This window comes from Manacus vitellinus, unplaced genomic scaffold (genome assembly GCF_001715985.3).
Source record: "Manacus vitellinus isolate BGI_N305 unplaced genomic scaffold, ASM171598v3 scaffold_9_pilon, whole genome shotgun sequence".
Taxonomy (NCBI): Eukaryota; Metazoa; Chordata; class Aves; order Passeriformes; family Pipridae; genus Manacus; species Manacus vitellinus.
The window spans coordinates 2,624,473-2,639,687 of NW_021940917.1; the positions used below are offsets into that span (position 1 = coordinate 2,624,473).

The 15,215-nt window shown below is 36.6% G+C and overlaps 1 protein-coding gene across 4 annotated transcripts in view; it reads left to right on the plus strand.

Moving 5' to 3' along the window:
* The window catches only part of TRPM3 (transient receptor potential cation channel subfamily M member 3), a 409,575-nt gene that overhangs the window by 295,876 nt on the left and 98,484 nt on the right, over positions 1 to 15,215 (plus strand). For all 4 annotated transcript variants that reach the window (XM_018085992.2, XM_018085991.2, XM_018085995.1 and 1 more), the window contains exons 6-7: positions 540 to 711; positions 14,549 to 14,723. In XM_018085992.2, coding sequence (XP_017941481.1) covers positions 540 to 711; positions 14,549 to 14,723 — 347 coding nt within the window. The remainder of the gene's footprint in view (positions 1 to 539; positions 712 to 14,548; positions 14,724 to 15,215) is intronic.

Below are 15,215 nucleotides of genomic sequence, written 5' to 3' on the forward strand. Positions count from 1 at the left end.
TTGAAAATGTGGTGTAATATCAAGTATACAGTTCTCCAGGAGTGGAATTCACCTGTATTTGTGTGTCTGTAGAGGATATTCTGTGCTGGTGGCTCTGAATGAGCCAAAACTGGAGGCACGGTTCTGGGTGGGACCTGTGAAGGAAGAATCAAAGATTTCACTCAGAGCAAAATAAGAATTTACTGCAACACTATTAAAAGTCAGCAGCAGACAGGGTATACAGTGTGTGTGTGTAGTCAGACAGACCTTTGGAGCACTGACCATCATTTGGATTTTACGTGGAAACAGTAGACATTGATGCTATTGAAACAGATTATCATGGAAAACCATTTAAGCAGTATCCGCATCTGGAAGGACAGTGTTAAGGTCATTTTCTACTTTACACGTGGAAGACAGTAGTGCTCAATGAAATACTTCAAATAATTCTTATTTTTTTTCTATTTCATCTTGTCAGCTAGTATCTTGTACTTAATTTAGTTCTGAGGGTCTTTTCTATTTAATAGAAAATTTAATTTTTTTCCTTTGTCTCTAAAATGCAGGTGGTCCGACCATACCAGACAATGTCCAATCCCATGAGCAAGTTGACAGTGCTCAACAGTATGCATTCTCATTTTATTTTGGCTGACAATGGCACTACTGGTAAATATGGAGCAGAGGTGAAGCTTCGTAGACACCTGGAAAAGCACATTTCACTTCAGAAGATAAATACAAGTGAGTAACATTTGTCTTGTATTGCTTTATAATTGCAATTATAAAAAGAAACACTGAGTACAAAGAAGCAATAAATTCTGCATAATTGGGGGAGTAGTTCTACTGTCTAAAATGGTAAGCATGAGCTAATAAAAGCAAATAGTGATAAGCAAAGAAAATAAAATTTTATTTTAGAGTACAGTGGGTAAAGGCATAGCTCAAATAGCTGGATTTGTTTCTGGTAAGTTTCAAACAATATTTCTCAAAGTTTAGATTCAACTTATGTCTTCGATAGCCCCATCTCCTTGGAACTGTGTGCAGTTAGGTTCCCCTTAATTTTGTAAAAATATGGTGAAATTAGTGTGTGTGTGTATGGCCAGTCTTCGTGAACGAAGATTTGGGAAAGGTCATTACCCTTCGAGCCTGTGCAGTGGATTTTTTAGGTGAGACACAGTGTGCGCTGAACTGAGCCCACCCTTTAATCCTGAGGTTCATCTGCCGGGGCCGAGCGAACTCGGACAGTGGCAGCGAGGTCCTCAGGACGTAGGTTTGTTTAGAGTGACCTTCTCTTAGATGGATGGCCTTACAGGGCCGACGAGCTCCATCTGCCCAGGGGAGTTCCCTGACCAGGAATCCAACCCGGGTCCCGGCGGTGAGAGCGCCGCATCCTAACCACTAGACCACCAGGGGGCCCTGGTGAAATTAGTACAGTTAAAGAAAAGAGTGACACAAAGTAAGGGAGAGTTCTTTATGATAAAAATACTTTTCAGGTTAAATATCTGTTGATATTTAGAGACAGAGAGAGTTTTCCATGGAAGTGTTGCCGTACCTTTTCACTGTATTTATTAGTTTTTCCTAGGCAGCTGTCATTAGCCAAAGACAGAGGAAGAATATGAGGTTAGATGTCCTTTCACCTCATCTTTTACAGTCCTGATGATATCACATCATGATCAGACTGAATCCCCAGTTTTTCTCTGAAAGATATATTTTTTCTTTTGTAATCATGAACTACTTTCCTACATAAAATAAAAAGTAAATAGTCACCTTAGTAAGCATTTCTGTATGGATAAAATAAAATATGACATCTCAATACTAATATTTCTGTAGTTTATACATGCTTACTTTATATGGGGAGTTAATTTCTATTCTATTTTTAGTCTCACAAACAAACCTCAGTTTTGTACCTGCATAAGATTTCTTTAGGAATGAAAACAGATATAATTTTTCAAAAGTGACCATATGCACAATCTTTATGCTGATAACTCTCTTTAAACATGAAGTTTTTAGGAATGGTGAAACTTTTTGTGATCTGAGCACTTGAAACGGGAATGAGACTAGAAAAAACATTTAGAGCCTCAGACATCAGATGATAAGGAATTACAGCCAGGCCCAATGGATGAGCATCCAGTCTTTGGTGGTTCAAACCAAATGCTTGCCTGACCTCTTCAAACATCTGCAAAAAATGAAAGATTTCTCTTTTCTGGCTTTTCTCTGCAGCACCCACACCCACACATACCCCCCCACACAGAAAGGCGTATATATCTTCCTTTTCTCTTCACTCTTCTCTGTGACAGAGTATCATTTAACCATTCCCTTCCAAATATCCACCTCTTATAAACACAAAGACGCTTGGATATCACAACACTTCATCAAAATAGAAATGTGAAAAAATTGTTCAAAAGGAAACCTGATAATAAGAATTGTACATCTTGGTCCAAAGTCATCCAGAATGTTCCTGCCACATTTTGTTTTCCTTTGCTTTAAAAGAAGGTGACTGAGTCCTGACCACCCTCTAGTTAATAGGAAGTTGACCATATGGAAGAGAGAAAGACCACCTGCCCTGTTGGGTCAGCCAAACAGATGGCCACTTTCTGATGCCTTTCCTTACCCTCATTTCTAGCAAAGCAATGTAGATCCTTCACCCTCTGTGTGCCAGGGCATTTCTTCAAAGGGATCTTTTTCCGAGTGCGAGTGTGCAGCCATGCGTGTACGTCATTATTTATCATTTTCCAATTCTAAGCATGCAGAGTTGGGGAAAACATTGACAGCATCGGAAATTTGTTTGCTGAAGAGTCAGGAGCAGGTGCAGTTTTAGGTAATCAGCAAATGAAAGAGTCTGCTCTAGACAACAGAACAGATTTAAGAGCTAGGAAACAATTGGTGACTTATTATTTCACAACCTGTCCCTGGACAATAGTGCTGAAAGTAGATTTTATTATTTTTAACCCTGCCTTTTACAAGCTAGGCTTGTCATTTCTTTTTATTTACTTTCCTTTGCTTTGACTGTGTTTTTCTCCAGTGCAGTGATAGCTCTCCTGGATATTTGGGATCACACACTATACGCAAAAGGAAACTTCAAACTTGTTCTCACACATTAAAGATACAGAAAATTTAAGACAAAATAGGATCATTCAATATGTCAGATAATTCTGAAAGACTCATTCAACAGTATCAAATAAGTGTACTATTTAATAATAATTATGATCATCATCATCATCATCATCATCATCTTGCCTTATGCCCCTTATAAACATTGGAGAAAAGATTTTATTGAATACTCTGTTTTTACTCTGCCTGTTTAGGTTTTGGTAAATCCATAGCTCTTATTTAAAATCCATAGCTCAGGATTTAGAAAATGCTTTTCAGACAAGCAGAGGGTACATTGGTGGGTCAGTCTGAGTCTGCAGGTTCAGCACAGAGTCATTCAGTTTTGCAGTTAGCTGGAGGTCAACTTAATGCTATAATGCTCAGGGCAGACCTTTCTTATTTTCACAAGTGAAGACTGTTTTAACACAACCCAGCAGCCATCTCTTGCAGTGAGACACAAGTTGCCTCAAACTCACGGAGTTTCAAAGCGCATCATTTTGTAGTGATAAATGTTGAAAGAAGAACTTTCTTGAAACTGTTTCAGGATCCAAAGGAAATATTGAAAGTGATCTGATCCGAACTGTTTCGGGTTTCCAATTCACACAAACATTTAAAAATTGTTCTCATTTTAAACAAAAAATTGATGCTGAAACTTTTCTTTACCTCTACTATATGCTGCCTGAAAAACAGAGAGACCACAGGCATTGGAACCTGTGCCCTTATATTTAATCTTTCTTCTTTATAGAATTGGTTAATGTAGTTGAGTTTTGGTAAGCCTATGAGCAAAATTTACCTCTGACTAAGGAATTGATGGATAAAGTTGGGTGATTTGATTTGGTAGAGAAGGCAATTTAGACAGTTTAATATGTCAACAATGTCTGTTCATGTGACCCGTGGACTTCCCTTTGTCATCCTATGCCTGAGAATATATGAAGGGGGCTGGGAAGGCAAAGGGACGTTCAACTGTCATCACTGGCATCTTCTCTGACCATTCTACCATCATCAAATGCATTGGAATTCTCATTCAATTCAGATTTTTCCTTCATATTTTGTGCAGTCCTAGATACATTTTCATAACTACATAGCTGGGAAGATCTAGGTACAGACTTCTTTCTAGGAGAGGAAGCCTGCTGCAAGTTTGACTTCTGTGAAATTTCAGTAAAACTTAGAACTGATTGCTTCATTTCAGATTTTGCTGAAGATTGGAAACTTGATATTGGTTAATCAGGCAATGGATACAAACATATCTCAGAAAGGGCTGAGAAAATGCAAGAAGGTTAAAAATTGTTCTTGAAGCACAAATACACAATAGATCCACACAAGTGGATTTATAAATTCCTTCCATGGACTTGACTTTAAACAGATGAGTTTGTTGAAAATATATGTCTTTTCATATGATTGATACAAGCAAAATCGTACAGGTCATTTCAGCTCCCTAATGTTTGGACATTTTAGATTTATTGAATTCACAAAGCCAAAAAACTAAGAAAAAGAGATTGTTTTAGTATTAATCCATTTTAGCCAAATTTCTGCCATTCTATGTCTCACCTGTTGTAATTAGATATGTTGACGAATATACAAAATATGACAAGGAAAAGCACCTTAATATGTAATATGAGGTAGTAATAAAATTTGGTTATGTCACTGTGATAACTTTCTAAAGTGCTGCCTACAATATATGGTAGTGTTCACATCCAGAGTGAGGCAGGGAAGGTACCAAGGAAGATTAGACAGACTGAGAATTTCTGAAACTGTACTTGCTCCTGTGACTCTCAGGCCATTGCCTATAGGTGATGAGCTCCATGAAGAGTGAAACCAGTTAGGTCCTGTATTGCTAGCCTAATGAGCAGTTGACTGCAAGGATAGATAGGGTATGTTTTCACTGAAAACCAAGAGGGTTCTTGTGTGTGTGTCTTTGAACTTTAAGTGCCAGCTTTGAATAGCATATTGTCATTGTATTGAAAGTAACCCAGTGGGTTGTTAATTGAATACTTTTGAGGCTCACAAATCCCAGCATTTAGTCTTACCTGGACTCTTCCCATGTCATATTTCTTCTGAGGACTCTGTGAACTTTGTCATTTTGCGAAGACAAGTATGAAAATCAAAAGATGGTGCCGTAAAGTTTTTGTTGTTATTTCCTTTGGAGAAGTTTTTAGTATCAGCTCAATATTAAATGAAGATATGGTTCCAGGTGTCGGGTCCATAGATTTGTCTGTGAATGCCGCATTTGGTAGCATTGCAGATATATCACTAGGCAGAAAGGTGAGGAAGGAGCACTGAACAAACAAAAATAAGAGTGAAAGTACTGAGGTGAGTCAGAAGAGAAAGGAGAACACACTGGGACAAATGTAATGTGATCATACTCTTAGTAAAGAGGAGAATTAAAAATAGAGGAGCTAAAAGAAGATTGTGGATTAAACAGAAGGGGACAGAGAGGAAGTGAAAATGTGATTAGGATACTGAAAAGGAAATTAGAGAGATGAGAATGCAGAATGGAAGTGACCATAACATGGTCAAACATAACAAAGGGACAGAGGAAAAAAAATAAAAATGAACAAAATAAAATAAAGGTGAACAAAATAAAATTTATACTAGTAATTTTGAAATGTGTTTGGGAAGCATGAAAATAAAAAGGAAATTATAGCAAATGATATTCAACAAGCCTATAGTAGAAAAGGCAAAAAATAAATAGAAAAGAAAAAATAAGTCAAATGGTTGTGAGCTTTCCTTTATTAGCAAGGGTTCTCTGTCATTCTGTCACACATAATCCTTTAGTTCTGTGAATTTCCAAAACAGAGCAAATATTTTTACAATTTGTTGTATTGGTTTACCAGATCAGTTTGATTTCTCTAGACGTAGAGCATGTAATGAGCCTCCAAACAAGTGGAAGTTCCACTTAATTTCTGAATATAAAGAATTTTCAAGGTTTTCCAGAAAAGAGTAGAAAGAGTTTGAGCCCCTTTTTTTCTTTCTTTCTTTTTCTTTTTTTTTCATCTCCAAGTTTCCCTGCTCTTGTTGCTGAGCAGTTCTTTAAGGATTAAAAGAAATAACCATCTAATCTTTGCCATATCTGGAATAAGTAGTTCTGCTCTGGGGAAAGGGTGAGGAAAAGGGAGAACAGAGTGTGAGAAGTGCAGCTATGTGAAGTTAAGTTTTAACTGGTTATGACATCTGGGAAACGTTCCTGTACTTCTGGGAAATAAGACCCAGCATCCCTTTCCATCATCTTGTGAAGGCAAGCTACATTCCCTTTTTCCAGTGGTGTTCACTTAGTAGTTAATAATGTAATTGTTCTAGTGGTAAGCATATTGCAGCTGTGATTTGCAGAGCAGGGGGACACAGATCTATTACAGAGCTGGGAGACACAAGTGATCTTATCTATTTGTGATTGCTACTGATATTTTAGCCAAAAAGGTTTCCTACACATCAGGAACTGTTTTCAAAGGGGCCTGAAGTCTGAAAACAGCTGTCTGGAAAAAATACAAGTGGTGATGTATTTCAGTATAACCTAACAAGAAGCATCTGGATTATTTTAGGATGTTCTCTGTTATGATTTAGCCTTTCTGAGCCAGGGACCACAGGAAGTACCAAATTGATGTTCAGAGGTGATGCAGATACACATTAGGGTGGTCAAACCTTTTAACAACCATTGTAAATCCAATACCATTTTAAATCTATTTAAGCATCACTTGCCCTGTGGCTAGACAAGCTCTATTAACAACCAAAGAGAAATATTTGTTGACTCTGTATTATTGTAAGGCAAATATTAGTTCAGAGATTAAAAATCATTTTCCTCAAACTTTTAAGGTTACACTAAGGTGGCTTTCTGCTTATTAAAATTCCAGGGCATGTTTAATTTTTCGTCCATTCTGTGTATGTGTCTCTCACTAGGGTTTCCAAGTACTACACAAACACTTGGTCCAAAATGTTTCTGGAAGCCACAGGTTTTGTGTACTGTACTTCTTTCAGCCATTGTTGATACATCACACTACTACATACTCTGCTTGCCCCATGAAGCATAGCGAAAGCCTGGAAGTTGGACTTTTAAGACATTTGAACTAAGGAGTTTCTTTGGTATTCTGTAACTTACCAGAACCCCCAAGTTCCAATTTGAGTTTCAAGACACCTTAAACTTCATAAAGAAATCATAAAGAAATGCTATTTTGCCCTGTTTCAGATACAAATGATTAATGCTTCTTAGGTTATTTTCCCTCAAAAAATTTTAGTTCGTCGTATATATTTAGGTTAAAACTAAGACCAGATCTGATCAAAAGGTAGTTCAAAGCTGTCAAAGATCATGCAAATATATAAATATTTTTGTTGAACTTCACAACACTTGATCAGTTTTCCACCCACTTTCCATCCAATTTTCTACTAAATACTTCCAATAAACAATCCTTGCATTATAAAATCCTGAAGCATAACCTCATCTGTTGAATTAACAGCCTGTACCTTGGAATATGTCATCTGTTTGATGCAATTAAGGTTTTTTTACACTATGGAGCATTTGTGCTAAACAGTGTGTGGAAAATGGTCTGTATACAAGCCTTTGTATACACTGTGCACAAGCAAACACTTGCAGGAACACAAACATGTTGACTCGTATTTTTGGACTTGTTTATTTGTCAGCCAGTAAGAGAGCATTGAGTTTACCACCTACAAAAGCCATTATCCTGAGAGAATTTTGCAGTTAGAATGGTACCTCTTGCCCAGAAATGGTAGACCTTTTGCAGGATGTACACAAGTTAGACACCTGAAACAAATATGAAGTGTGTCATAGAAACTTTCTGCTGCTGAGTCCATCATGATATAGGTACATGAAAACCTGTGATATGATGACTAGTAGAGAAACCTGCTAATTCACATACCCCACCACCTGCAGTACATCCAGGTCCAGGAAGGATTGGTAACCTGTGGAACCCTAGAGGGTAGCACTGTGCAAAACTGTAGAGGGTCCTTAATCATGCAGATATACTTCTTTCATGAAGACCTGATGAGCCATGGTAAGTTCAGGATTTCTAGGAAGCATGAGAACCCTGTTTGCACAGGTTGCAAATTGTACAGATGAGCAGTGTGTGCTTCTCAGAAAAAGACTTCAAGTTGTCAGGTTGACTGCACATGTTGTGTGAAGGTTTATGGAGGCTTCCTCTCCCCCTCCTTTGGGACAATTTGGACTCACTCAGCATATACATGCTACCTCTGTCTTATGTGTACCATAAGTGTGGAGAACTTGCTCTAAGCTGCACACTGTGTGTGAGATGTGATATAGGTTTCCAGCTGTACACCACTTCTGTGCTAGCCACTGTGCAGTAACCCCCTCCAGCGGGACAGACACAGGCCCCAACATCCCAAACAAATCCAAATAATTATGGAATTCTCCAGTGAAAATTTCCAGGTAGAAAAAGGAAAGGAACATAGAGAAACTCACCCCAACACATCTGCCCTGATGAAGGAGCAAAGGTGGTCAGCAGGAAATCAACTCCACCCTCTGATAAGATGCAGAAATTAGAGACATTAGAGCCTTTCAGTTTTATTTGGCTGAACTCAGGGCTAAACTTAGAGGTAGTACACAACACAGTGATATGTCCCAGTTACTCTTATAAGCATGCTTAAAAACATGAGTAGCAAATGCATTTTGTAGTAAATGGGGCATTTTATTCAGTTGTTGGTCTACAAAAATGTGGGTAGCTCATGTTTAACTCTTCATAAAAAGAATTAGTAATAATTTATGATACAATTATACATTATTTATAAATATACTCACAGAATGAAATATTCATGTTTTTCCAAGAACTGGGAAAACAAAGTAGGGCTTCTGCAAGGCATGGCAGATTTTTTTTTAATCCCTTTTCACACAGTACAGACATTATGCAGCTTTTCCTTTCTTCCATTTCCAAATTCATTCATTTCTTCTAGTTTATTATTTTCATTTACATATGCATGCCCTACTGCTGTGTCAAGGGGAAAATTGTATTATTTTTCTGTATAATAGCACAAAGGCCTACAAGTTGCCACTGATGCACATCAGGGAAAACTTTCTGATATGTACGTAGCTTCCTGGAATCACAATTGCTGGAAAGTCTCACTGGTTTTGTTACTAGCCGCAAAGGCAATAACACAATAATGAAGCTTTAAGTTGACTGCATAAATCCTTGTCACAATATTGCAGTCTAGTTTATGATACTGCACCAGCAATATCCACAATACCTGACACTGTGGATAACTTAACAGTCTAGTCTACCCTGCAAAAATCCATACTTATTGAAATACTCAAAATACAAGTTCCAGAGATTAAGATAGTGATGAGCCTCAAGTCTTTGCTACTATTTCTTCTTTTTGCATGAATCATTATATTGAATGAAAATAATAACACTGTTTCATCCATATTCTGTTAATGAAGTCATGAGAGACTACCTGTCTTTTTGCACTAGTAGCGGGAGTACTAAGAATTCAGTATGTGAATTGGAGACTTTATTAAATGAGAAATAGTAATATGCCAGTTCATGTGAGACGTTTCATACATACCTGCTCTTGAGTATAAGCTGAGTATTTCTTCTGAAAATCTGAGAAAAAAATACATCTAGCTAACAAATTATTTTTAATAGTGTGGAGTACATATTCAGAGACCACTCTTAAGTATGAAAAATCTTTGATTTTGGAATCCAGTCTTTAGTATCTTGAAACATAATTTACTAAGTCATAAATGTCACAGTGATAACACAATAGTCAGCATTCACAGCTAATATCAAGTCCACAGATATGCTGTTAAACAAGAATGTTTCTCCATCATCCAAAAGGAAAAGGAAAAAAGATTTGCTGAAGCCAAAGCTCATCCTAGAAATGCTGAAACAACAATGAACTGAGTAAATTTAAAATAAACTCTCTGTGTAACTATCAGATTTCCATAATTTTTCAGATATTTAAAAATAATGCACTTTCACTTAAAAGAGGTTTCTCTACAAAGGATGTAAAAAAAAAAGCCAATTAACATGTAATTTAGTGCCTTGTAAGAAACAGAAAAAAATACCCAGATCTGTGAAATTGAACTGTGCTTTTTTTGTGTTTGGAAGACAACACAGGTTTGAGAGTCTTTCCTGATAATAATGCTTTGTCCTATACCACACAGGATTATCTGCAATTTTAGAATGAAAATATTTCATGGAGTGTATTGATGCTGCTCTCTTTCCTGTTAGTAAAATGTGAAACACACAATTTTTAAGGTTGTATACTTTTAGAGTACTTGCTTGGTGAAAATAGCAGTGTTGTTGGGCATAGCTCAACAACATGAGTGCTATCATAGTTTTAGCCAGACTTGGGCAATTTTGTGTGAAATTCCATAAAAAAATTGAACGGAAGACTTTTTCCTTGTTGATTTATTGGACTGTCCATTTTAGTGCTTGGCACAAAGTACCTACCTTCTGGATGTGTGCTAGGAGACAGCAGTTCCAGTACTATAGTCCAGTTTTTCATCAGCACGGTTTTATTTTGGCATTACCTCCTTTCTGACAATCTCAACTCAAGCAAGAAACTCTTTTTATAATTATGTCCTTAATACTGTAAGGAGTGTATTTCCTTCACATTTAGCATCTCACCTCACAGCCTGACATTATCTTTCCAAATGAAGTGGCTGAAACAAAAGGCTCCCTGTGGATATATCAGGCACTACCAGCCCCCTCTTTGCAGACTATTGTATAATGTGCATGCACAAGCTGAAATAGACCTCTTACAGAGAATTCGTGATTTTTTTATTTCTGAGGAGATATGGAGATCTAGAAAGAAAAATACTTTGGTTAATAGTTAAAGAGAAGTCTGTCAGCTACCTTCTTCCCAAGGTCAGAGGTTCTGTCTTGCTGGTGTCATAAGCCAACATTTTTCAAATTGTCCCGGGGTTACATTAGGGCAAACACATCGTTTCTCAATTTCATGTATTCAAAATAGTTGTAAATGCAGTGTTAATATCTAATCAGGAACAGTCAGTCAAGTGCAATTTTTCTACAGACCCCCTGAATTTATTTCCATATTTCTAATACTTAGCAGCAAAGAAGCATCCAGGAATTTTTGGTCTCAAACCATCTAAAAGTTTAATGCAAATCTGCTCTGCATTTTGCCTGAGAGTTATTGAGCTGCAGACATCTTTGGTAAAAGTAGCTAAGTTTTTACTCTGAATTGAATATAAAGTCACAAATCACTTAAATGTAATTGGGAACATCATAGAAAGCTGAGAATGTGGTAATTCCCATTTATCCTTTTTTTTAAATTTCTAAGGTACTCAAGTAGACATGACTTTTTTTTTCACCATGTCTATTGAATTCATGTTGTGGATATCATCGTTGCTCAGAAATTAACCATCATAAATCTGGGAAAGTTCATAGCATTCTGATTCAGACAACTGTAGTCTAGAGAGCTCTCCTGAAAGCCAGAAGTGCTTTGAAGAAATATTAACAAAGTATTATTAAATGATTTTAAAATATTACATCTAATTCCAGAAATTAACTGCCTAATTTGCCCTCCAAACTAAAGAAAAAATATATTTTTCCAACCCAAAATTATTTATAGAGAATAATGAAAACTAAAAAGAAAAAAAATCTATTTGCTGAAACTCAGGGAGAATTTCCTGAAAGAAAATGAGATACAGAAATCAATTTTGTGTCTATATTTTTCTATTTCACAATGAAATCTAACAGAATGCTAGAAAAAGTTACACTTCAGTCTGAAACTTAATTTTATATCATAAATCAAGGTTCACATGAGCTTTTTTTTAATCTCAAAGCTATGAAGTTTCATTGAAGACTGAATTTGGAGAAAAGTTGTTTTATTTTACCAGCCTCACCACCATCTGATTAACCACAGTGAAACACAACTGGAACACTTGCAGAGAACTTTTGCATACCATGCACCTCTTGTGAGTGTGACAATTTAAAAAACAAAACAAAACAAAACAAAACAAAACAAAACAAAAAAAAAAAAAAAGGAAAATCAAAGTTTGCAAGAGGAATATTAGACATGCTTTCAAATGGCCCAAAATAGTTCCACAGTTTAGACTAAACATAATTTATATTATTAGAATTCTTTAGCTGATCGATATCTAGTAGAATATACTGAGAATGAACGGACTTTCAGTAGAACCTGCTTTAGGAAGAGTTTGAGATACGTAAGGCAGCAGTGACTGTAATGATTATTGAGCATCATTTCAAATTCAGAAAGTTTTTCCCTTTTAGTCTTACAAGAGGACTATATAGACTTCAATCCTCTGATAACCAGAAATCTTCTGAACTCCTTGTAAAATTATTAATGTCTAATGTGCTGTACATCATAGGGATATTCAGACATAGTGTCTTTCACCCTTCAGATTTCTAAGGAAGATGAGCCAAATTCATTGAATCTCATAAGATGAAGTCTTGATTCCCCATATACTCCTTTTGGCTTTTTCTTGCATTTATTCCAGTTTGTTCTTTCTGAACATGCATGAGCATAGATACATACAGTATTTTGTGTGGAATTTGATGAGTGACTTACACAATGTCACTAGAGTGCCCCCATTTCCAGTTAAAAATGTTCTACTGTGTGTATTCCAGGATTAGACCTCTCTTCATGGTCTTGCTACACCAAAGACAGTTCTCTTGTGATCAGCTGAATCACATATTTCTCTTTTCTACTATTTCCTCCTGATGAGTTCCCAGTTTACAGCAGAATTTATTAAATACCAAGTAAATGACTTTGCATCTGGTACTGTGAACTTTCTCAATTTTTATTAATTTCAATATCATGCAGACCCAATTCGACTGTTACTGAGAATACTTCTTAATATTATATTATTAGAAGATGTCTAGATTAAGCAGAGCAGCAATTCAAGGAAGTCTTTAGAAGTAATAGAAAAAAAAAAACCTCGAGCTCTGTAGAAATCATTCCATTAATCACCTTGTTATATTCTACCCTTCTTACTCTCTTTCATTAGCCTACATTTTATAACTTGTAGTTTTCTTAATATAAACACCACACACTTTACTTAAGTTATATAATAAAAACCCGCAAACTAACACTAGATAGAGGCATAAGTAGGTGTGCTGAGAGTCACTCCAGGAAACAAAGTATTTGTTTGTAAAGTGGCTTAGGAGGTGTGTAGAATATTCTGCTGTGGCATATAAGAACTAGGGATTTTTCTTTCTTTCTTCGAGAACAGGTCACTTCATTTTTTACGGTAATTCAAATTCTTAAAATCATTTGATCTGTGAGTGTTTCTAGGGGGTGCAACCAGATTTAATGTTCCAGCCTCACAGGCTTACCTTTGCTTCTGGAGATCGAACCCATTCTAAATGAAAACTTGGGCAGACACATTAACACCTGCTATCTGTCCTCAAGCAGCTTTTCCCAAAACAACCATTAATGGTCTAGGACACTCTTTTTACTTTTTTTCCAGTGAAATGTCAAAATTTTGTGCAAAATGCGTATTTTTTCTTAGGAAAAGCTAGTTTAAAAGGAAAAACACCCTTTCTATTAGAAAAAAAATGCTAATAGAAAATGTTCAACTACTTCTATCATCTGAGTCCTTTTAAATGTCCCCAGTCTCAAGTGGTCAAGAAGTAAATACCATAAAAGCTTTTTCAGGTATGTTAACACCAACCTGGTGTCAGGTTGGCTTTCAACAAATCCATACAACCTTCCTGGCAACTGCAACTTTTGCAAGGGACTCACATACAATTACACCACAAGTGCCTGAAATAAAGATGTCTTTCCTTTGGTTTAGCAGTAGTTCAGCTTTCTGAGTAGTGTCCCCAGTGTGGGGTCTGCAAATCAAGGAATGTCCTGCAAATTTTGAGAGAATTCAGAGAAAAACTGTGAGACCTAATAGAACTGAAAAACAAGTGTAGCACTGACTTGTAACAGAATGTGTTCAGTCTATCAAAGAGAAGGTTAAAGGGCTATCCATCTACAACCTCAAAGTGGATCAAATATGGCAAGAAAAATATCATGGAGCTGATTTTAAAACAAGCAAAGCTATTGGAAGACCCAGGGATGGGAAACTGATACCATGCAAAACCTAGACTACAGGCATGATATAATCATGATTATGAACATGTTAGGAAGAAATACAGTAGCTTCTCTATGTTTCCAAACCAATATTTCATCTTTAAAAGAAAAAAATCAGACCTATTTATACATAACTCTTGTATTTAAAACAGAAGATAATTCTAGAAAATACTGGTTTATACACTGGAAGTGACAAGATGACTACACTGATCCCTCGTGTCCTTAAAATATCTGATTTCCTGAATGCCATTTTCTCTAGCATAACACTGTACAGTCATAATGCAGTTATTTAGTCTGATATTTTTTTCTCCTGTCTTCTGTTATGTTTTGTTTGCCTTGCTGGCTTTGCATTTTTTTGTTTCTTTTTTGGGTTTGGTTTTTTTTGTGTGTGTATGTTTTTTTGTTTGGTTGCTTGGTTGTTTTGTTTTGTTTTGTTTTGTTTTGTTTCTTTCTTTTACTCCAGGAATTGGTCAAGGGGTGCCAGTGGTGGCCCTTATTGTGGAGGGAGGTCCCAACGTTATCTCCATTGTTCTGGAGTACCTGCGAGACACTCCTCCTGTACCCGTTGTGATATGCGATGGCAGTGGCCGGGCATCTGACATCCTTGCTTTTGGGCACAAATACTCTGAGGAAGGAGGGTAAGTAATTTCATAATGTATGTTCTTTCTCTATCCACAGATTCAATTTGATGGTAAGACAGAGCCCAGGAAATTATTCACAGTTTAGTGAAAAGAAACTGCTATCATTGATATGGGTGAAATGTTGAAGGCATTTAGAACAAAACAAAACAAAATAAGGGCTTAAAGCACCACTAACAAAAGTCTACATAATAAAAAAGGCATAGAAATTGTCTTGTATAGTTCCTTACCATGACATATAGCACATAGACAAGTACAGTGTCTGGTGTCTTGCATTTGCAGGTCAAAGGATTCTGTCAAAGGGCATGGGGAACTGCTTTCGCCAGCGTAGAGATGCTTTCATTGTAATACAATGTGCTACTGTCTTCAGGCTTCATTTAGTCCTACATGTTCATATAAGCTATTTTGTATTTGTCCTGCCTACTGAGCATGATTCTGCACACCTGTCTATACTCACACATGACTCCTTGTGTGCCGGTCTGTATTTTGCCC